This window comes from Pogona vitticeps, chromosome 1 (assembly GCF_051106095.1).
Source record: "Pogona vitticeps strain Pit_001003342236 chromosome 1, PviZW2.1, whole genome shotgun sequence".
Classification (NCBI taxonomy): Eukaryota; Metazoa; Chordata; class Lepidosauria; order Squamata; family Agamidae; genus Pogona; species Pogona vitticeps.
Genome location: NC_135783.1, coordinates 49208012 through 49230484, shown reverse-complemented (window position 1 = coordinate 49230484; position 22473 = coordinate 49208012). Strand labels below are relative to the sequence as shown.

The window sequence follows — 22473 nt, the reverse complement described above, 5'->3', positions numbered from 1 at the left end:
AGAGCATTAACAAGGGGGAAATGTAAATTCTTTTTGGCATCTGTCTGGTGGCTTTAATAAGAGTAGGGTTTTTGAAAAGGAAGAAAAAGTGAGAGGATAATAACCTGTTGGGTAGCAGTGCCTGAGCAACAGGAATGAAAAATGAAATATTTGATTAGGCGCAGTCTGCTGCTGACAATGTGCGGGCAGAGTTGTCCAACAGGATATTGGCCATAGTGGCACAAAAGCTTATTCTGTGAAATACATATTTCACCAACTAGAAAAATACAGATTTTGTGCATTTCTCACCTTTAAAGTATGATATGATAGACTCACTTTTTTCTGCCTCAGTATTAACTGAGGGGTGAGGAGAGGTTTATCACAAGGGGATCCATATTTATGAAGAATTGCTGTATTAGCTGGCCTTGCTTAATTTTTCTCTTAGTTTCTGTTGGCTTGAAGTTGCCTATCTCTCTTTTAATTAAAACATTCAAATGATTTTATAGATTGGCTACTGGACTGGCATGTTAGTGTGTATTTTTTATTAACATGCAGCTTGCCTTTTGTTATACTTTTTGTCTGACAGAGCCATGAATTTTTTTTATTTATTAACTGACAGGCAGTGCAATCAAAACTCATTGGCTATTGTGGATTTGGAATGGGCAGAAGCCTGTTGTGTTTGCACAACTGCCCATGTACTGGCTAATCCCAGATGTGCTGGCACAACTGTTCTTGAGCCAGTATAATGGTCCTTGTAATAGCTGATCTTGGATTTGCTTGGCACAACTATTATGTTGGCTGGGATCAGCCAGGAGAAAAGCCAAAGGGGTGGATGAGCTGAGTTACGGCAACTCCAAAACCCTTTTAGCACAAAGTCCCAGCTGTTGTGCCAGCACAGAGTTAGGCCAAGGTCAGTATAGTCCAATGTCTAGCATCACCAGGCTGGGAGGAGTTTGGATTCAGCACAGCCTCAGCTAGTTTAGCATCAGCTCAGCCATTGCGGCTCCGTAGGCTTGTGCTCTTAGACCGGTACCTGATGGGGTACTGTGATATCCTATGCCAGTGAAATAAGAATGTTTTTCCCCTTCCCTTTTTTTCCGGAGACCCTCATGGTGCCAAATAGGGATGGGGACTCTTGAGTTGCAACTTGCTCTTGAGTCTGACTTTAGTCTTACCTGTGACTTGACTAGGACTCAACACAGGTTTGTTGTGGGTTTTGAAAGACTTGGACTCATCTCGCGATTCTGACCCTTTTTTTCTGGTCACATTGTCAAGTCCCTTTTAGGGATGGGCTTTCTTACCTGCTCCTGCCACCACCAACATCCTCGTAAGCAGCAAGCCCACTTCTCTTCCAGGAGCTGGCTGCTGCCTCCACCCATGCACCCACCACCCAGGTGGTAGACTGGCGCATGTGCAGAGACAGGGGCCGGCTCAGGGAACGGACGTTGCCCTCCTGTGTCTGCACATGTTCCTTTGCTGGCTCAGCTTTGCTTCCAGCTCCGCTGTCTGTGTATGTGCGTCCCAGGGGTGGGGCAAACATCTAGAGACTTGGACTCGAGGCATGAAACCTCAGGACCTGGACCCAAAGTCTCAGACTTGGGACTCGGACGAGAAGACCTGCCAACATCCCTCGTGCCAAATAAACTGCTCCAGAAAATTTCCATGTACTCCAGAGTAGTCTTTAAGATGCACAGAGGACTGTTGGAGGGAGAAAACATCCTTGTGTCTTGCAGGAGCAGCATGATTCAAAGAAATTGTACCATTGGATCTTTTTTTCTTGTTTTTTAAATATTTCAGTAGATAACATAGATTCCTCTTGCCCCTCCCCATACCATGATGTTGTTAGTTGCTTTTGTCATTCTTTTGAAAGGACAAATGAGATACAAATGATGATAATGATTAAATCAGATTAAAAGCATTAAGATACGTGTTTGGAAGATGCTTGTCCTGATTCCCAACTTCCATCCCACCTCTTACCAGTGACAGATTTGGGTCTGAAACATTCTCCTGAAGCTTTGCTTTGGCATAGTTTCACAATTAAAACCTTGGTTTATATCCTGGTAGTCGGCAGCAAAGTAAACGCTATAATATGTAAATCCACATGCAGTAACTGTTCCAAGAATCTCGAAGAGGGTGGGGGGAGGGTCCCAGCAGCTGCGTCACAGGATTTGTTCACTTCAGACTGGGGTGCCAGGAGATTTGAGACAGATGTTTTCAGACATGCGGCATGCCTAAAACATTTCCAGGGGTTGGGCTACAAATAGTGACTTAATAAGTGTAGAAACAGGGAAAGTATACAGGAGGGGAAAGACGGCAAGAGTTTATTCACCCCTAGGTGAACAGCCAGTCACTTTACATTACATCTGCCTGTCAGGGTTGCCTATTTAAGCTGTCATGCCCTTGGTATTGCTCTTTGACTGTGAATAAAGTGGAGCATTGTGATTACTAATCCCACTCCAGTGACTTGACTTTAAATGTGGTTTTGGAGTGGATCCCGGAGTGCTGTTCGTTAAGCTTCCTACTTCTGTTTCAGAGACACCACTGGATAGCGAGGAGAGAGCACTTGAAGGCTGCGCTCTTCCATTTAAAAACTTTGTTGCTTTTTAAAAAAACGATATTTTTCTCTTTTGGTATAAATCATTTAAAGGAAAATATCAATGGCTGCCAAAATTATCTCTTTGTTTTTCTTTTTCTTGTTACCTCTGCTCCCAGTGGGGAATCACACGGGACGCATCAAGGTGGTCTTTACACCCAGCATCTGTAAAGTGACTTGTAAAAAAGGCACCTGCCAAAACAGCTGTGAGAAAGGAAACACCACAACACTGATTAGTGAAAATGGACACGCTGCTGACACCTTGACAGCATCCAACTTCCGAGTAGGTAAGTCTTGTGAATTCTTTCTGGTCCTTGCTAATCCTTTTTCGTCTTATACTGTTTATACACTGTGTGCATTTCTTTGCTTTTCTCTTAGAGAGACTATGAGCATGATGTCATTCAGACTGTTCCATATCCTACTGATTGTTCTTGATAATTTTTCTGAAGGGCAAAAGAAGATTGTAACTACTTAAAATCCACAATCCATGTTGTGTTTGTGAATGTGTGAGCATGGCATATTTAGTAACTTTTCATAGGAGCCCACAAACAGAATGGGCAAATACGTTGAAATAAAGGGCAACCAATGCTGTTTAAATTTTATGGGTGATTCTTTCTTTCTTTCTTTCTTTCTTTCTTTCTTTCTTTCTTTCTTTCTTTCTTTCTTTCTTTCTTTCTTTCTTTCTTTCTTTCTTTCTTTCTTTCTTTCTTTCTTTTTACCAAATGTCAAACATAGTTAGACCTAAATTAAATGTTCTTGAAATATATTGTTTGAGAATTGCTGAATTCTACATTATTTTGAATGAAGTGAGTACCAGCTTATAACTTTTGACTGTGCTGTGGAAGATTGACAGCTTAGAAGTGAAATTAGAAAATATGGTAAATTGTAATAATCATTCCAGGAAAAACTTTTATGTGCTTCCAAATAGAAATGTCAGTGGCATGCTTGCATTTTATTTAAAACAAAAGAAGAATAAGCAATTGGCTTTCAGATATTGTTTATATAGCAGTGTAGAATTAGCTATTAATTGTTGCTTATATGGCGGTATATAATTACTACAGAAGCTAATTGTAAATTAACTAATCAAGATAAATTATTTTGTTTGGAAACAAAGCTGGTTAATTTCAATGTGAATTAATTCCATTTTGTATTGCATTGTAACAGACAGGATGTTGCATAATATGTATTTTAGGTTTGTTATTGTGCAAAAACATGCTCTTCCACTGGATTAGGGAGGTTTTAGCCTACTGGAGTGTCATTACATGTGATATTTGCGATTCTTCTGTTCTATTAGAAAGGTGAAACTCTTCCAAATACAAATTGAGTATAAGAAAAAGAAACCCTGTTTTTTTTATTGTGGTATGTTTATCTCCCCCCCCCCCCCGCCCAACCCATTCATAATTCTTCTGGTCTAAGGATATGTCTTGAAGTTTTTCCCTGTGGAAACAAAAGCAGGAATCAGTGACACCTGTTGCCCACTGTATGTGGTGGGGCAGAAGGCCCAGGAACCAGTAAGGGCAAGACCAGGGTCAAAAGTTGGAATTCATACATTTTATTAATGCATTTGTTTTACAATGTATTTGTCTGTTATTTTCATTTATAGTCCTTTTTTCTGCCTGGGGACATCCAGAACATCATGTGATGTAATTAAAACAATAAAATATATTAAAACAGAGCACAAACCTAGCAGCCTTAAAAAGCAGAAAATATACCATGACCACAAAGTAATGAAAACTGAGGTAAAATCAACAGCAGCCAAAAGCCCTCTGAAACAGGTCTACCATACGTACACGGAAAAAAACATAGCAACAGACATCATCATCTCTCACTCTCCCTTCCCCTGGATTTGTTCTCCCCCCTCCCCCAAGTTCCTTTGCCTCTGGTAAGGAGGCAGGCAGGAATGGGCTGGCTGAGGATAGTGTGAATATGAGGCGAGACAACAACCACTTGCCCTGATGAATGAACCGCAAGAGGTAGAAAGGACTCATGGCTGTTAATGTGGGAGCTGAGCAGTAACACTGCTGTTCTAACTTAGTGGTAGGGGTATTTGATCCGTGGTGATGATGTTAATCCTTCTAGACTCATAGCAATTTTGTGGCAAATCACAATTAAAATACGTGTACTGAGAGTACCAAGTGCTTCAATTAATAATCACTTACATACACTATGGGCTGGGTTGGGATATAATACCAAATCATACTTTGAACAGACATGTAAAGAAATCTCACCAATATCCCACTGTCAGGTTTTCTGCAGCTTCTTCTAGAGTTCTCACCTCCAGTGTGAAATCAAGACACCAGTTGCTTTTCCTCCAGGTGCAGTTTGCACCATTTAAGCAAAATGTCTGTTTTCTTTTATCTTTCTGAAACTAAGTTCACACATACAAATAGCACAAAAAGGTAGGCAGATTTCCCCAAAATAGTTATTTATTCAAAAAATGTTTACTCTGCCTTTCTCCTTAAGAAGGACCCAAGGTGTGTTACATGATTAAATGACAATAATGAAAGCTAAAAGCAGTAAGTATATAAAGTAAGTATATAAATACTAAAAAGGATCAAACCACACTAAAAGACAGTAAACAAAAGCAATACCAAAAATGCATTCAAAGCAGTAAGGTACAAACATCCATTAAAAAACCCCACTCAGGCAGCCAGTCATTAAGGGAAAGTTTGTCTGAAGAGAAAGGTCCTTGCCTGCTTGTGGAAGGACAGCAAAGATGGGGTCAGCCTGGCCTCCTGTGGGAAGGAGTTCCAAAGTCTGGAAACAGCAACAGAGAAAGCCCTCTGCCATGTCACCATGCACCTGTGGCTGGACCGAGAGAAAGGCCTCTCCTGATGAGCAGGTTCATAAAAGGATTATACCCAACATTTTGAATTGTGCCCAGAAATGGATCAGCAGCCAGTAGAGCTGCTGTAAAAAGGGGGATTATGTGATCTCTGTGACTAGTCCCAATTAACAATCTGGCTACTGCATTTTGGACCTGCTGAAGTTTCTGAACACTTTCCAGAGTCAGCCCAAGGATACATCTAATACTTGAATTTTTTAAAAAGTCGATGCAACAACAAAACTTTAGTTCCTATTATTTTAAATGTCTGATTCTGCGAAAAAAAAGTCTTACAAATGCACTGCTTCTTTCTGAGACCAGTTTTTAAAAGCCACCAATCCTCTCACTATGAGGAAAAAAATTAATATTGTCTTCCATGTGTGTGAGGACTGATGAGGCCAAAATTTACATCTCTACTTTGATGTTATTTGAACAATACAGTATTAGGAAATCTCCTTTGCTCTCTTCTCCTAGTCCACCTTTATGCGAGTTCCAATTTAGCAGCATACTATTTCACCATTGTATCAGAAGTAGGTAAACTGCAGCATATGGAGATCTGGCCTGGAAACTGTATTTGAACTTGGCAGGCAAACTGTTAAGTTGCCTTCTTCGTATGTACTGGCAAGCTGTTGCTTGTTTAAAAAAATTAGATTCAAGGGAGAAGAGCCTGCATGAGCCCATGGCTCACTTCTTGTAACATCAAACTATGGCTTGGCATTACATCTGAATGAAGCCTGTGTATGGAAATTTTCTTAGACTACATTACTAACATTCTGTGGTGTGAATTCAGATTCCTCTAATACCCAAGTGCATTCCTTGATAATGACATCTTAATGTTTTCACATAAAAATAAAAAGTCATCCCACATTGATTTTATTCTTAATTTCGGCCTGGTATATGATAGTGCATGATGTACTGAAAAACAAGGAAAATAAACAAGTGCATGGAATCCTCTAATGGATGTGGAAAAGTAAATTCCATACTTCTTTAATTATCTCAGCTACATGAAAAACAGATTTGTTTTAATATGTAAACTTTTGACGACCACGAGAGTCCTAATTTTTGATAAATAGGAAGAAATATCAGAGATGAAAAATATATCAGAGATTAGAAACCTACACTATGTAATTTGGCTATTTTTCTTATTAAAACTTACTGCTCACCTCAGTTGAGAGGTTTTAAGAGCTGAAGAACAGCCATACTGGATCAGAACAAAGGTCCAACCAATGACCTATGCTATGGAAAGGCCACAAGGACTTGAGTGCAATGCTACCCTCCCACTTACATTTTCCAGGAACTGATGTATAGAGACATATAGTGTTTGGTGTTAAGAGAATCAGTATCTCCACCAGTACTAGCAGACACTGAGAGTACCACTTCCAGCAGTTCATCCAGGCCTACAATGAAGCTTGTGATAGCAAATTCCACACTTTTTAAAACTATATGCTGTCCTGAATCTGGACGACCCAGGGTTGTATTATTTTTAAAGAAGAAGATAATACAGTACTTCTCCACTTTATCTAACTATATGTCACTTTATACACTTATGTCTTGGCTTATGTGCCTTTTTTCTAACCTAATCAGTTTAGAAACAGCACATACAGTAATTTCTCAAAAAGGAATCAGCAGCAATATGTGATATGTGGAACAAAAAGACGAATATATGTAGAAGTTGTTGATCTGCATTAGTGGTATCAACAAAAGTGAAACCACAATTAAATGTGGGATAGTTAATAAGTATTAAGGTAAAGGTTCCCCTTGACATTTTTTTTTTAGTCCAGTCATGTCCGACTCTAGGGGGCGGTGCTCATTCCATTTTCAAGCCGTAGAGCCAGCGCTTGTCCAAAGACAGTTTCCGTTGTCACATGGCCAGTGTGACTAGGGAGCGCCATTTTACCTTCCCACCGAGGTGGTACCTATTTATCTACTCGCATTTACATGCTTTCGAACTGCTAGGTTGGCAAGGAGCTGGGACAAAGCGACAGGAGCTCACTCCGTCACGTGGATTCGATCTTACAACTGCTGGTCTTCTGACCCTGCAGCACAGGCTTCTGCAGTTTAGCCCACAGCGCCACCACGTCCCTTAATAAGTATTAGTTCACTATTATTTGACTACAGTGACAGTAGGATAGGATAGTATTAGAATCATACTGGATTCTAATACTTTTTGAGACATACTGGAAGATCATACAAGTAAAATAGTTAGTAGCTGTAAGGCAGTAAGTGAACTTCAGAAGTTGCTGCCGTTTCTACCTTTTAGGATTCAGGGTCTTGGAACTATTGAATTCAGTTCTAGAAGCATATGGTCCTTGACAGGTAGTAGAAGTTCTAGAGACAAGAAATGTGGAGTGGTACAGGTTGTCCTTTCAGTTTTTGTTTTGTTTCTTGAGGAAAATAAATGGATTTTAGATAACATTGAGGGAGCCTGTTTTCTTAAGAATCCATGGGCTAGCCTCTGAGACATTGCCTTAATTAAACTCTAGTCCTTGGATCCAAATCTGTTTCTATTTTACAAAGTTCCATTGCAAATAAGTATTCTATTGCAGGAAAGAATATAAAGGGACATCTTAAACATCTTATGTCAGATTTTCAGAAGTGACTACTAATTGTGAATATTAATGAGAAGCTTTTAAAAAACAATTTTAGTTCTAGCACAACTAGATGGAAAACCTAAGTAATAGGAGGGATTGAAGTATTCATCTTACAGATGTATGCCAAAATCATGCCTCTTGAATTAAACACTTTATTGCCATTATATAATTAACTTGCAGTTTTGAAGTAACAAATTATGTCTTATAATATTTAGATGAATGCACTGGTAACATGTCCCCTCATCATGGATTGCTGCCTTGTCGTGGCGAAGGGGCTTGAGTAACTCAGAGAAACTATGGGCTATGCCGTGCAGGGACACCCAAGACGGACAGGACATAGTGGAGAGTTCTGACTAAACGCAATCCACCTGGAGTAGGAAATGGCAAGCCACTCCAGTATCTTTGCCAAGAACGCCCCATGATCAGAAACAAAAGGCTAAAAGATATGACGCTGGAAGATGGGCCCCTCAGGTCGGAAGGCGTCCAACATGCTACTGAGGAAGAGCGGAGGACAAGTACAAGTAGCTCCAGAGCTAATGAAGTGGTTGGGCCAAAGCCGAAAGGACGCTCAGCTGTGGACGTGCCTGGAAGTGAAAGGAAAATCCAATGCTGCAAAGAAAAATACTGCATAGGAACCTGGAATGTAAGATCTATGAACATTGGGAAGCTGGAGGTGGTCAAACAGGAGATGGCAAGAATAAACATCGACATCCTGGGCATCAGTGAACTAAAATGGACAGGAATGGGTGAATTCAGCTCAGATGATTATCATATCTACTATTGTGGACAAGAATCCCGTAGAAGGAATGGAGTAGCCCTCATAGTCAACAAAAGAGTGGGAAAAGCTGTAATGGGATACAATCTCAAAAATGATAGAATGATGTCAATACGAATCCAAGGCAGACCATTCAACATCACAATAATCCAAGTTTATGCACCAACCAGCATTGCTGAGGAGACTGAAATTGAACAATTCTATGAAGATTTACAACACCTTCTAGAACTGACACCAAAGAAAGATGTTCTTCTCATTCTAGGGGACTGGAATGCTAAAGTAGGGAGCCAAGAGATAAAAGGAACAACAGGGAAGTTTGGCCTTGGAGTTCAGAACGAAGCAGGACAAAGGCTAATAGAGTTTTGTCAAGAGAATAAGCTGGTCATCACAAACACTCTTTTCCAACAACACAAGAGGCGACTCTATACATGGAAATCACCAGATGGGCAATATCGAAATCAGATTGATTATATTCTCTGCAGCCAAAGATGGAGAAGCTCTATACAGTCAGCAAAAACAAGACCTGGAGCTGACTGCGGTTCTGATCATCAGCTTCTCATAGCAAAATTCAAGCTTAGACTGAAGAGATTAGGAAAAACCAATGGGCCACTCAGGTATAATCTAAACCAAATCAATTATGAATACACAGTGGAAGTAAAGAACAGATTTAAGGAACTAGATTTGGTGGACAGAGTGCCTGAAGAACTTTGGATAGAGGCTCGTAACATTGTCCAGGAGGCAGCAACGAAAACCATCCCAAAGAAAAGGAAATGCAAGAAAGCAAAGTGGCTGTCCAACGAGGCCTTAGAAATAGCAGAGAGGAGAAGGGAAGCAAAATGCAAGGGAGATAGGGAAAGTTACAGAAACTTGAATGCAGACTTCCAAAGAATAGCAAGGAGAGACAAGAGGGCCTTCTTAAATGAACAATGCAAAGAAATAGAGGAAGATAACAGAAAAGGAAAGACCAGAGATCTGTTCAGGAAAATTGGACATATTAGAGGAACATTTTGCGCAAAGATGAACATGATAAAAGACAAAAATGGAAGGGACCTAACAGAAGCAGAAGACGTCAAGAAGAGGTGGCAAGAATACACAGAGGAATTATATCAGAAAGATTTGGATATCCTGGACAACCCAGACAATGTAGTTGCTGACCTTGAGCCAGACATCCTGGAGAGCGAAGTCAAGTGGGCCTTAGAAAGCCTGGCTAACAACAAGGCCAGTGGAGGTGATGGCATTCCAGTTGAACTATTTAAAATCTTGAAAGATGATGCTGTTAAGGTGCTACATTCAATATGCCAGCAAGTTTGGAAAACTCAACAGTGGCCAGAGGATTGGAAAAGATCAGTCTACATCCCAATCCCAAAGAAAGGCAGTGCCAAAGAATGCTCCAACTACCGTACAATTGCACTCATTTCGCACGCTAGCAAGGTTATGCTCAAAATCCTACAAGGTAGGCTTCAGCAGTATGTGGACCGAGAACTCCCAGAAGTACAAGCTGGATTCCGAAGAGGCAGAGGAACTCGAGACCAAATTGCTAACTTGCGCTGGATTATGGAGAAAGCCAGAGAGTTCCAGAAAAATATCTACTTCTGCTTCATTGACTATGCGAAAGCTTTTGACTGTGTGGACCACAGCAAACTATGGCAAGTTCTTAAAGAAATGGGAGTGCCTGACCACTTTATCTGTCTCCTGAGAAACCTATATGTGGGACAGGAAGCAACAGTTAGAACTGGTCATGGAACAACTGAGTGGTTCAAAATTGGGAAAGGAGTACGGCAAGGCTGTATATTGTCCCCCAGCTTATTTAACTTATATGCAGAATACATCATGCGGAAGGCTGGACTGGAAGAAACCCAAGCCGGAATTAAGATTGCAGGAAGAAATATCAACAACCTCCGATATGCAGATGATACCACTCTGATGGCAGAAAGTGAGGAGGAATTAAAGAACCTTGTAATGAGAGTGAAAGAGGAGAGTGCAAAAAACGGTCTGAAACTCAACATCAAAAAAAGTAAGATCATGGCCACTGGTCCCATCACCTCCTGGGAAATAGAAGGGGAAGATATGGAGGCAGTGTCAAATTTTATCTTCCTGGGCTCCATGATCACTGCAGATGGAGACAGCAGCCCTGAAATTAAAAGGCGCCTTCTTCTTGGGAGGAAAGCGATGACAAATCTGGACAGCATCTTGAAAAGCAGAGACATCACCTTGCCAACAAAAGTCCGAATAGTCAAAGCTATGGTTTTTCCTGTCGTGATGTATGGAAGTGAGAGCTGGACCATAAAGAAAGCAGACCGCCGAAGAATTGATGCCTTTGAATTGTGGTGCTGGAGGAGGCTCTTGAGAATCCCCTGGACTGCAAGGAGAACAAACCTATCAGTTCTAAAGGAAATCAACCCTGAGTGCTCACTGGAAGGACAGATCCTGAAGCTGAGGCTCCAGTACTTTGGCCATCTAATGAGAAGAAAAGACTCCCTGGAAAAGACCCTGATGTTGGGAAAGTGTGATGGCAAGAGGAGAAGGGGACGACCGAGGATGAGATGGCTGGACAGTGTCTGCGAAGCAACCAACATGAACCTGACACAACTCCGGGAGGCAGTAGAAGACAGGAGGGCCTGGCGTGCTCTGGTCCATGGGGTCACGAAGAGTCGGACACGACTAAACGACTAAACACACACACTGGTAACATGTAGCTGTACACCCCGTTGTCTCTTATTTTTCTCACAACTCTATCCTATTCCTGTTGCTGCGTAATCTGTGGAGGGGGTTTGTTAGATCAGATCTGGTTTTTCTTCCCAGTCTTCTCCCCATCTTTACCATCACCTACCATAGTACTGGAAATTTGGTAGTGGTATACTATGTCAAGTCCTATCAGCACTATTTTCACAATTTTATTGTGAAAAGAGAGTCTAAATTCTGCCAACTGACTAAAGTTGTGAGTCTTATTCAGTGGAATATGCCTTCACCAGACTCTTTTAGGTGGAGCATGTGTAGCTTGAAGAAACATGTAAGATTCAGTTGAAATATTTAGTGTAAAATGTGGGGGATTATACTTAGAGTTTTCGTAATATGCACCTTATTGCATTATTGCACAAGGCACAATAGTGCGCTTGCTTTGTAAATTTATGAAAAGTTTTATTTTTAGTCACAATTTCTCAGCCTAAAAGCTTTCAAGAAGAGCATAAGATTTTTTTTTTGCATACATCAAAACAGGCCATGGTATTAAAACACTGAAAATTATGATAGCTAAGCAGTTTAATATTGAACGGACTCCAGCTAACTTCTATTCATTACGAGAACAAAGAGGACTTTAAAAAAAATCCTCTCTGTTTTTTAGATCTGCTCCTGTTTGCTGAAAACCTCTCATTCAAAGTTAGTTGGGAGCACAGGTGACTGTTGGGAAAGTGATTGAGAATACACTTCCCCTGTTCTGTAGTGTAAATGGAAGTTTTCCATTGGTGGAAGAAAAGTACTGTACTGTAGTTGAATTCACCCTTCCAGATTTGCTTTTTTCCTCAGCTTTCCAAAGAATGTAGAATGGAAAAAGGGAACAACGTGTTATAGAACTTCACAGCCATGTCTTTTTGTAAATAATTGTGTGACTCATTCTTGCTCATAAGTCTATTCTGAGTTAATACATTATAGCAAGTCAGAACAATCCATTTAGATTTTAAAAGGCAAAAATGCTGTGATTCTTTCTTGTAGAACTGATTAACTATTTAGTCTGACATTTCTTTTGAATTCAGGTTCAAACTGTAAAAAAAGCAGGATCTATAGGTGTGCATCAAGCATCACCTTTTCTTCTGATTTGTTGGTACCCATAATATAAGTTGGATGCTGTTTGGCTTATAAGGTGTGATATTGCCAAGTAAACTTCCCCACAATCTCCCAACCAACACTGCATTTTAAAGAAAAGTTACTGGTTTGTTTTTTAAAAAATCCATGGCATGAGGAGTAGACAAATAAATGTACTGCTCCGTACTTCAAAAAATGACAATTGGCATTTGAAACATGGCTTGGTGGTGGTGGAAAACATCAGCTGAGCTAGTATTCCATTTTCCTGATATGTACATTTGATATTTCAGCTAATCAGATGAGAGTGATCAGGGCTTACATGACAGCTAAGACAACCACTGCAAGTCTGATCTTTCTGTAAAAGCTGTTTTTACCATCCATTCCAAATTATCATTGAAGTGTGAATCTCACTGGGCCGGGAGGCAGTGAGCACTTTATCATCTCAGACCATAGTCTACCTTACAAGCTTGTCGAAAGAATTTAAATAAAAAAAACCTTTGGGTCTTCCCGTGCAAATGGATCAAATACATATTGGCCAGAATCCTGTTGTTTAAATATGCCAGCATAAGTGCAACTATGTAAATCAGTGTGGTGAAGTGCTGCAAGTTAAGTCATAATTGCTCGTGTTCCTCATCACATGCCAATCCTGTGACTTGGCATATGACAAGGAATATAAGCAGTGACTCCATTGTTGTGATTTTCCTCTGTTGCACTTGCCTTAGGGTATGTAAGTCATAGAATTCTGGCCATAATGTTATTGCCAGGATGTTTTTTTAAAAAGGTTTATATATACTTTCTGAAAAACAGCATCTAGAAGTAAGAATAGAGCAAGTGGCCAAAACTTGTATCTTTAATATCTGATTAGCTGTGGTAGTTTCTGGCACCAAGAAACATGTCTGTCATCTCATGCAGCTATACATGGCTGTGTGTTGCATTCATCCCAGTGGTTAATTTTATTAAAGCAATTTGGCTCTCATGAAGGAGTTATAGAAAATAGCTACATTAAAAAAGTAGATGTGACTTGTAAGAAAGCCAACACATTCTTGACTATAGCCTTCGTATACCAGAAAATGACCCAGTAGTAGATGGTTTCATTGAAATGTTCCTTAAGGAAATTGCCTTTAAAATGTCAGTATAAGGTACAGAAGAAAGAAAATGAGTACCAGATTATATTTCTGGGAAATGGGATGCCAAACTGGGCCTCTTTTATATGGAATTCTTCCATTTTGTTTGTAACAGAGCACCTACCTCTTGTTCTATTGTTCCGTATGTTATAGGGAGTGTACAAGGTTTAAGGGACAATATTAAAGCTGTGATGGTTGAGGAATGGTTTTGTTACAGCTGATATGTCAATATTGTAGCCAGTCAAACGTATATTTCAAATAGCACTCTGGGGGGCTGTGGGTAGAGAAGTACTATGACATAAAAGGGGTTCTGTGCCAGGGAGAGCAGATTAAGAGGATGCATAAAGTCAGACAAAACAGCTTGTAGAAGTATTTGGGTAGAATTGGGACAAGGCTTAAAAACTTTTTTGGCAGCTTGTGCCAGACGCTTGGTGCTTAATTTTCTAACTAATATAATTGTTTCTTTGTCCATCCTGCCCCTTCTTTTGCAATAAGAGCAGTTATGCTGCCAAAAGCAGGAAGAAAATTCAGAAGTATTTCCTTCTCCCCCGCTCATACTGAGCTATCTGTTATTATGAGAGATGAAATTCATCCAGCTGAACCATGTATGCACCACTTTGGTTCCAGTTAAGTATTATTTTGAAGGTTTAAGTAAGGAATCAAGGTCTTCGAGATCATTCTGAATGAAAAACAGCACTTTATATGAGATCAGATTTGTGTCTGTCTAGTTAGAACTTGAAAATGTTACTTTAAAATGTTTTTTATTATTTTTATTATTTTTATTTTGTTGCCTATTCTGCTGAAGACCTCCAACAACTCATGAGTTGTTTTAGCAGGGCCTGCCAAGACTTTGGATTAACAATCAGCCTGAAGAAAACACAAGTCATGGGCCAGGGTGTGGACTCACCTCCCTCTATTACCATCTCCACGCTAGAATTGGAGATCATTCATGGCTTTGTGTACCTTGGCTCAACGATCTCTGACACTCTCTCCTAGATGTCAAGCTGGATAAACGCATTGGCAAAGTAGCTACCATGTTCTCTAGACTCACAAAGAGAATATGGCTTAATAAGAAGCTGACGGCATATACCAAGATCTAGGTCTACAGAGTCTGTGTCCTGAGCACACTCCTGTACTACAATGAGTCCTGGACCGTTTGTGCACGGCAGGAGAGGAAGCTGAACACGTTCCATATGCGTTGTCTCTGACGCATTTTTGGTATCACCTGGCAGGACAAAGTTCCAAATAGAGTAGTCCTGGATCGAGCTGGATTTTTTAGCATGCATACATTACTGAAACAGCAACGTCTACTTTGGTTCGGGCATGTCATGAGAATGGCTGATGGTCAGATTCCAAAAGATCTCCTATATGGAGAATTAGTGCAGGGAAAACACCCCAGAGGGCGACCACAGCTGTGATACAAGGATATCTGCAAGTGGAATCTGGAGGCCTTAGGAATGGACCTCAACAGATGGGAAACTTTGACATCTGAGCGTTCAGCTTGGAGGCAGGCAATGCAGCATGGCCTCTCCCAATTTGAAGAGACCCTTGTCCAGCAGACCGAGGCAGAGAAACAGTCCCAAAAGCAGCAAAATCAGGGAGCTGGACAGGGGACAGATTGTATTTGTCTTAGTGTGAAAGGGATTGTCACTCTCGAATTGGCCTTCTCAGCCACACTAGATGCTGTTCCAATTCTTCTATTCAGAGTACGTTACCATAGTCTCTCGAGACTGAAGGATGCCTTTAAAATATATTATTTTTGGAATACAATTCCCAGAATCTTCCAACCAGTTGGCTGGAGAATTCAGAGTTTGTAGTCCAAAAAACAAACATTTCCAAACTGTGATATAGTTCAGTGGTATGTAATGTGAGTGAAGGAGCTTTTCAGAGTCTTGGGCAGAGTTCTTTCTCTTCACTTGTTACCATCTCCTTTCAACTGAATGTGATGGGAACTGAACCAGGGGTTTTCTCTTGCAAAATGATATTCCCTTCCACTAAGCTACGGGCCGTTGAGTGTTGCTCTTAAAAGCCATATAATGAAGAAAGCTAGAAGAATCTGCCAAAATGTAATTTAAATAACATTTCTGATGAACACAAAGTCCATATAAAGAATACATTTGGATTACTAAACTCAACTGACCAAACAAACTGTGAATGTAAACCAGAGAGACCAGAGGCCTATTAAAATGATAAGTGCAAAGAAACAGAAGGGAACAACAAAAGAGGAGAAATTAGAGATAATTCTTCTACAAGAACCAAGAAATCAAAAGTATATTTAAACTGAGATTAGTTATACTAAAAGACTGACAGAAGAACATACTATGACAAAAAGTAAAGAGAAGGTGGAAAAAATATATTGAAGAAGAGATACAAGGTTGACAGATTCCTTTGAAGAGGAATCCTTTGATAAAGAACCTGCAGTTTTAGAAAGTGAAGTGAAAGGTGGTCTCCAAAGCATGTAGAAGAAATAAAACACCTGGAGTAGATGGGATACCGATAGAACTATTCCGAGCTACAAAGATTGAATCTGCCAAAATCCTAACATGAATATGCCAAGAAGTATGAAAAACAGAACAACAGCCCACAGACTGCAAATGTTTCAAATATGTTCCACTCCCAAGAAAGGAGACGCCAAGGAGTGCAGTAATTATAGAACTATTGTTCTAATTTCTGCTTGCTTGTATTGAGGTCTCACATATGATACACAAGAGGTGCCATAGCAGGGATGATATATACCATACAATCCCACTGGGAATAGGTGGGTGATCCCATTTTTGTATCGTTCCCCTGTTCTATAGGAGGGGAGTTTGGCAACTCTTTTCATGGATATTGTGCCAGGGTTCATCAGGGGTTGGAGCATAAAAGGAGATTATGTTCCTGGAACTGGCATCACCTCTCTTTCCTTTCCCTCTTACTCCATAAGAAGGCTTTGTAAGGGATGGGTAATTTCATTGTCTTTCTGAGCCTTTGGGACTTCCAAAGAGACAGTCTCCTCGGTCCATAGGTCCTCCTTCAACACATGTTCCCACTTCCCCTCTGTCTTCTCTCTGATAAGACCTTTTACCTCTGCTAGGCAAGTCCCTTCCCCCTGATTCTTCCAACGTATCACCCCAGTTTTCTTCCTCTTATTCTCTCCCTTCTGTTGAGCTGTCTTCCCACCTTTCTCCTTCTCCCCGTTTCTCTACCTCCGTCTCTATAGTTTTCCTCTCCCCTTTTCTTCCTTCCTCCTCTTGGGGCAATTCATCTTTTCTCGGGCTTTCGTTACCTTCTTGTAGTTTCCCAGGCTTTCTATCTCTTCTTATAAATCATAGGAAATCAAAGTTTCCCCTAAGTTCACTGGACAGCTTGAAGTCTGAAATTCAACTGGTCCTGGGGAGAAGTGCAACAGCCCACCAACAGGGGCTTCACCTACACCAGTGGTTCTTAACCTTTTTGAAAGAAACGGCCCCTTGAGCCATTGAGGAAGTTATCATCGCCCCCCCTCCCCGCGGTGATGATTTATTTATTTATTTATTTATTTATTTATTTATTTATTTATTTATTTATTTATTTAAGACACTTAAATCCAATGACCCCTGAAAACAAAATTAAATTCCAAGAAAATGAAATGCCCCCCAAAAAGTAACATTTAATAATTTAGTTGCAAGTGAATTTTAAGACACAAAAAGAAATATTAAAAGGGCATAAAAACAAATGCAGGAACTAAAAATTTCAAGATAAAAAGTCTGAAACTAAATTAAAATTGGAGGAAAATATATATTCATGCACACTGTAAAAAGGCTGCAGCCATCTTCACAGGTTTGGCTTGCTCCAGTGCCCCCCTACCGCCCCCCTTCTGCTCCATAGCCCCCACGCCGCCCCTTTTCATTCTACCGCCCCCCTGAAAAATGAAATCGCTCCCTGGGGGGCATTATCGCCCACGTTAAGAACCACTGACCTACACTGTCACCCTCCTCACAGTACAGTACAGAGATACCTTTCTGATACCATTAAGACTACAGTAAAATTGTCATACAGTTGGCTGCACTGTGCCGAGCTGTTTGGAGAGAAAAGTGGGTTACCAAATCATGCACATTATATATTTATACATTTTTTTTAAAAAAATTAATTCTTGGAAGCCACCCAGAGACCTTTGGGTAGTGTGGGCGGCATATAACTTTAATAAATAAATAAATTTTGTATTAATTAATTTGTTTGGTGAAATATTTATATAGTAGAAAAAAAAAATCTTACAGGCACCCAATAGTCCTTATTTCACATGGGGTGAATAAAGATTGTGGTTTTACTACACTCTTACATGGTGAAGTTGCTTTTATTACTGACAGTGTGATTTAAAAAACCAAAATTACTGTGGGATGGGAGAGCTCATTTCAGGATAATTTGATCGACTCTTTTGTCAATCTTGGTTCTGTTTTCTATGGTTAGTGTTGTGCACCAATTCAGTGCTCATGAAAGTGGCATTAAGTTGTCTAAAAGAATACACCACTTTCACAATTCATTGTTAAAGAAAAAGATTTGAGTTTGCTCTGTATACTGCGGATATCTTTTATTTTTTTTTGGTCAATTTTATTCTTCTGTGCTAGTTGCCAACTCAAGAGAACATATATTATTTTGTCTGGCAAACCGTGTAATATTCTTGAATCCTCAGACATTGTGTTTATATTAACTTTTAACGGCAGTTCAATGTTGAAAACTGATCCTCGTATATTTGATTACTTTACCTGAAATTTGTTATAATGGACATATACATTTACTTGATCTTTGAGTGCTTCAGGATGGATAGCCCCCTGAATCTCTTCTGCTGCAGGTTGAAAATTGAATTGCAATAGACTCTCTGTACTGGGGTGGACAGAAAATACGTCTCTCTCATGAAATAGATTTCAGCTCCCATCCCTAACCATCGGCTGATCAGTTGATTGTTGGCAGAGATAAATGAGACTTGATGTTCAAAACATCTGGAGATTTAATTCCCCCCCCCCCACTTTTGTTCTTACACCATCAGGAGCATAGCACTTTTTACAGAGCCTGGAAAACTTACTTTGCTGGGCTACAAGTCCCAGAATCCCCCAACTGTGATTATTACTGGCTAAGCTGGCTGGGGAATTGTAGTTATTTTCTGTTAACACAGAGAGTGAGGACATAATCAAGAAATTAGGCAAAGGAACAATTTATTGTTCCCTTTCTTTCCTGGTGCACTTGTTAGACATTTTGTATTCTTGTTCAAAAAATTACTGTTTTTCTTTAAAGGCAAATTGTTTTCCCCCAATTTCCCTGGGAGCTTTGAATTAATATTTCTTCTTTTCCATCCTTGACTGAATAATTAGCCCAGATGGCAGATCTGCTCCCTGTTAAGTTGAGGAATGGTGTGGAGCTCTGTGTCTTGATGCCCAAAATAGAGCACACACACCCCCTTTGTCATTGTTTTATTGTTTTCTTCTTTTAACTACAGATTTATATCTAGTGTGTAGTTCTAAGCAGTCATTTATATAAAGTCTGCTTTTATTAATTTCTAAATTTCTGAAGCTCAGTTCAACAAGAAACCTCCCTACTTGTATCAGGACACCAAGAGCCTGAAATTAGAAGAAGCAAGAAATCCATAGCAAGAAAGATGATGCATCCCAGGAAGTCATGCTTCTCTCAGAGACCACTCACTATTTGAGATGTTTCAGCTGCATTTCTTCCCCACATGTTAGGAAGATTGGACTGCAGCTCTGTTGTCCTTTAGATAAAAGATGGGTTTTCTATGGTATTAATAAAAGAGGCAGAAAAAAATACGAGGGCAATGCATTGCTGACATCATATCCTTGTTTCATAGTGAGTGAGTGAATGAAGAATGGTGATTCCAAATTGAACAGATTGCCTAGAATTATACTTCACTTATGCATGACCTTTGCTTGAGTAAATGACTTATTAGCCAAAATTCTATCTATTTTGCACAATGTAACTAGGCAGTCGCACAAGCATGCTGAAACTTCCCGTCAGCCAGCTGTCACACACTTTAGCTTCTCCAGGTCAGCTGGAACATCAAAAGCAGCTCCTACACAAATTCCTTATGCTAGCTGTCTGAAATTTGCCAGGTTTAATCCACTCTTTAGCATATACCACATCTCCAAACGTAATTGACATCATTGTAAATATTGGTTGTCAAGTGGAAGTCAGTGGGAGTCTGGCATTCTGAATTTATGAATTGATCTAGATTCAAGTCATGAACCATGTAAAATTGGGTGTAGATTTCTCCAGAACAAATCAGGATACATCCCAAACTTCCAAAGTGGCCTTCAGACTGAATTGCAGGACTCATGCACAATCCTTATTACTGGCTGAAATCCTGTTGCACAGCTTTACACTGTGCTGTGAGGATATCATTACCCAACACTATATCACTGCTATTTCATGGCACTATAAACTTACTTGAGTCCACTCTTGCCCAGTTTTTAAGGGAGTCTCAGTGAAAAAGAATGATTTAAAGCTAGAAAATTGCTATTGCAGATCCTGGCAATAGCAGGCTTTATCTTGACCCTCATGTTCTGCAGCTCCCAAAGATTGCTTAGAATGAAGGGGATCCCTAGGAGTCTACAAAACCTAGGGAAGGGGCTCTAGGAGCTTTTTATTGCCATGAAACAGTCATGGCATAACTGCTACTGATGAGCTCATTTCCATTGCACAGTCCACAGATAGAACTTCTGCCCTTATCCATCAATAGCGGGCATTGTGCTTACATCTGCATTCTTACTTTTGAGGTTACAGTTGGATATATCTACCAATACAATAGCATTTGTGTCTGAACTGTGTGGGTATGTAATCTTGCCTTCACAAACTGCCTCCTTAACAACAGTGTACACGGATGGAAAGTCATTAATTTCCATGGCTTTTCCCCCCTGCTTTTATTTTTCTGTATTTTCTTTAATTTGATTCAATGATGACAGGATTATGATCTGAATTTCTGTCAGCTATGGGATAGGTTTTCACCAGCATAACACTGTTGTGCTATTTTTGATTAACAACGTTGTTGTTAGTGCTGTCTTGTAGAGATTTTCATGTATTTCTCCACAAGGCTCTTTTTCCTATCCTAGCATTAAAATCCAAAATTAAGAAGTGAAGGTATTGCTTTTCCATATGTTTTATAACAGTTTTTGAATTCCTCACCATATTTTTCTATGGCTTCATCATCTGTCAAGAGTTGGGGCTTATAGCTGTACAGTGTTGATGTCTGTGTGATTTCCTTTTGGCTGGATAAGCATTACTCAGTCTGAGAGCAAGAGAGAGTGAGCGAGCAAGAGTATTTGATAGCATTTCACATAATAAACACATACAACTAAAACAAAACACACTTACCATCCTATGCTCAGAACTATAGCAGGCAGCTTTCATACAGTGTAAATGCTGAAATCTCAAATAGAAGGATATGTAAGTATTTCCTAGTAAGTACAAACTGTTAGTTTATGTTCAGAGCAAATGTATGATCAAAATATATAGAAGTGAACTATACAGTGGTGCCCCGCATAGGGACGTTAATCTGTTCCGGATTAATCGTCGCTATCCAGAAACATCGCTAAACGGAACTAAAAACCCCATAGGAAAGCACTAAACTTCGTTTAATGCGTTCCTGTGGGGTGAAAACTCACATTTCAACGAAGATCCTCCATAGCGCTGCCATTTTCGCCACCTCTGTAAGTGAGGAAACCGCTCAAAAATGCTTGCGGTGGCCATTTTGGGCACCCAGCGGCCATTTGGAACCGCCAATCAGCTGTTCTAAAAACATTGCAATGCAAAGAGCAGTCAGCGAAACGCTTACCGATCATCGCAATGCGATGTTTTCCCATTCAAAACATCGCAATGCGATCACATTAGCGATCACAAAAAATAGATCGCTATGCGGATTCGTCGTTAAACGGTGCACTCGTTATGCAAGGCACCACTGTATTGTGCTGTAGCTTGTCTTTATGTATAAGGTATCTGATGCTCCACATCATATAAAGCTACTAAAATAAAAGTGAAAATATTGTCTATCTTCTGTTGAAGATTTCAGTTCTGTGTGAAGCTGTAATCAGATAAATTATTACTAGTCGCAGCTCTATTAATGCAGAGTTAAATGTTACTGTCATAGAGCTAATTTTTTGCAACATTTCCATAGATACAGAAGCCCAGACCAAGTTGAACATATAAATATAAGAATGCTTCTGGAATACAAGTGGTAAAAGTAAGAAACACATTAAATAAAATTCTCATGTAACATCAGGTTCTCTGGATCTGGATAGGCTTCCACTGACAACACCTTGGTTTGACAATGACCTAGCAAACAAGAACATCACAATGTTAGGAACACAGGTGGATCAGACCAAAGGCCTATCTAGTCTACCATTCTGCTCACCCAGTGGCCAACCAAATGTCCTAGCAGAAAGCCAACCAGAGGGGGGCAAATGAATTAGCCGTCTTTTGGATGGTAAAGGGCCTTGCTCTGGAGTGTAAAAAGATTATAGGGAAGTAACTAAAATTAGACTGTCACAGGTTTAATTTATAGGAGACAGAAGAAAGTCAGTGACTTGCTTTCACTTGCTTGTTCTCAGCTCTAAAGTCAATGTGCACCTTATAAATACATGTAACCAATATGGAGCACCTGAGCCATGACAAAAATATCACTTTCTTCTCACACTGCAGTCTTCCCAAAGAAGAACCTGAACCATGCATGGATTGAATCTCTGAGCAAGGGCCAAACTGGATAAGGCAGTATGTTTACCCCTTATACTGTGGGGTACTAGGAATGTGTTAAAAAGAAATGACTGAGACCT

The 22473-nt window shown here is 40.0% G+C and overlaps 1 protein-coding gene across 23 annotated transcripts in view; it reads left to right on the top strand.

Annotated features, from left to right (window-relative positions):
* Positions 1-22473, top strand: part of LTBP1 (latent transforming growth factor beta binding protein 1) — a 298040-nt gene that overhangs the window by 85238 nt on the left and 190329 nt on the right. For 19 of the 23 annotated variants that reach the window (XM_072992302.2, XM_072992246.2, XM_072992234.2 and 16 more), the window contains exon 5: positions 2692-2859. In XM_072992302.2, coding sequence (XP_072848403.2) covers positions 2692-2859 — 168 coding nt within the window. Of the gene's footprint in view, positions 1-1754; positions 2860-22473 lie in introns of those variants that run through there. The other 4 variants (XM_072992330.2, XM_078383067.1, XM_078383066.1 and 1 more) reach the window with 1 other exon arrangement.